The sequence below is a fragment of the Oncorhynchus nerka genome, linkage group LG22 (genome assembly GCF_034236695.1).
Source record: "Oncorhynchus nerka isolate Pitt River linkage group LG22, Oner_Uvic_2.0, whole genome shotgun sequence".
Taxonomy (NCBI): Eukaryota; Metazoa; Chordata; class Actinopteri; order Salmoniformes; family Salmonidae; genus Oncorhynchus; species Oncorhynchus nerka.
Window position 1 is genome coordinate 93,354,673 of NC_088417.1, and position 1,637 is coordinate 93,356,309.

Consider the following 1,637-nt stretch of genomic DNA (forward strand, 5'->3'; position numbering starts at 1 on the left):
CTCTCCAACCCTGTTCCTGGAGAGTTACCGTACCATCCTGTAGGTTCTCTCTCCAACCCTGTTCCTGGAGAGTTACTGTACCATCCTGTAGGTTCTCTCTTCAACCCTAACCTAGCGCACCTGACTCTTGTAATTAGCTGGTTAATAAGTTGAATCAGGTTAGTTACAACTGGAATTGGATTGAAAACCTACAGGAGGGTATCTCTCCGGGAACAGGGTTGGAGTTAAAACCAAAAGGAGGGTATCTCTCCAGGAACAGGGTTGGAATGAAAACCTACAGGAGGGTAGCTCTCCGGGAACAGGGTTGTAGTTAAAACCTACAGGAGGGTAGCTCTCCGGGAACAGGGTTGGAATGAAAACCTACAGGAGGGTAGCTCTCCAGGAACAGGGTTGGAGAGAGAACCTACAGGACTGTACGGTAACTCTCCAGGAACAGGGTTGGAGAGCCCTGATTTCTGAGATTACAGAGGATCAAAGTCATTGAATCGGTGATTAATGGTTAACTCCTCATCATCCTCCCGTTTTTACTGAGTCATCATCCTCCATGTTTCATTCATCAGATTGTTTTACATAGTTTTTGTTTGTGTTTAATTGTTTCTTTTGTTGTGGATTTCCGTTCAGAAGGGTGAGGTTCCCGTGACTTCACAGTAATGTTTTTGGGTTTCATCCACCATCATCACCCTCCGTCTATGGTATGTTTGTGATTCACTTTGTGATCATTTGATATCGGTTATTACACAAATAGGAACATAATAAGGTAATACTAATAATTCCTGAACTAACTTTTCCCTCTCTGTCCTTGCAGGAGGATTCTGATGGCTATTAGAGTACACTGCATTATCTCACAACGAGCATTATCCAGAACTACTGTAACCATCCAGAATCAATGATTAAAACATTCCATGTCGCACTGCCAAGTCCCGTCGTGCCTCGTTGTGGTCCTCAATGGAGTCTGTGCTGTGTGTGTGTGTGTGTGTGACGATATGTGTGTATGTATAGCCTACGTCAGTGTGTGTGAGAGTGTGTATGTTTGTTTCTGTACGTCAGTGAGTGTGTGTACTTCAGTGTGTGTGTGTTCTGGTGTCTTCGTCAGTCAGTCCTGAGGGCGGTCTATATGCCCTTCTGGTCCAGCTGTCACCTTCAGTGAAAAGCTGTTAGTGAATACTGTATACAGTATACTCTGCTAATAGTGAATACTGTATACAGTATACTCTGCTAATAGTGAATACTGTATACAGTATACTCTGCTAATAGTGAACACTGTATACAGTACACTCTGCGAATAGTGAATACTGTATACAGTACACTCTGCGAATAGTGAATACTGTATACACCACTCTGCTAATAGTGAATACGGTATACAGTACACTCTGCTAATAGTGAATACTGTATACAGTATACTCTGCTAATAGTGAATACTGTATACAGTATACTCTGCTAATAGTGAATACTGTATACAGTACACTCTGCTAATAGTGAATACTGTATACAGTACACTCTGCTAATAGTGAATACTGTATACACCACTCTGTTAATAGTGAATACTGTATACAGTACACTCTGCTAATAGTGAATACTGTATACAGTACACTCTGTATACTATACTCTGTTAATAGTGAATACTGTATACACCACTC

General features: G+C 41.6%; 1 protein-coding gene across 3 annotated transcripts in view; it reads left to right on the forward strand.

Annotated features, from left to right (window-relative positions):
* Nucleotides 1-917, forward strand: part of LOC115106010 (alpha-synuclein-like) — a 16,484-nt gene extending 15,567 nt beyond the window's left edge. For 2 of the 3 annotated variants that reach the window (XM_029628576.2, XM_029628577.1), the window contains 2 exons: nucleotides 622-692; nucleotides 806-917. In XM_029628576.2, the coding sequence (XP_029484436.1) occupies nucleotides 622-651 (30 nt within the window). In that variant the 3' untranslated portion in view covers nucleotides 652-692; nucleotides 806-917. The remainder of the gene's footprint in view (nucleotides 1-621; nucleotides 693-805) is intronic. The other variant, XM_065007585.1, reaches the window with a different exon arrangement.
* Nucleotides 918-1,637: the final 720 nt, after the last annotated feature.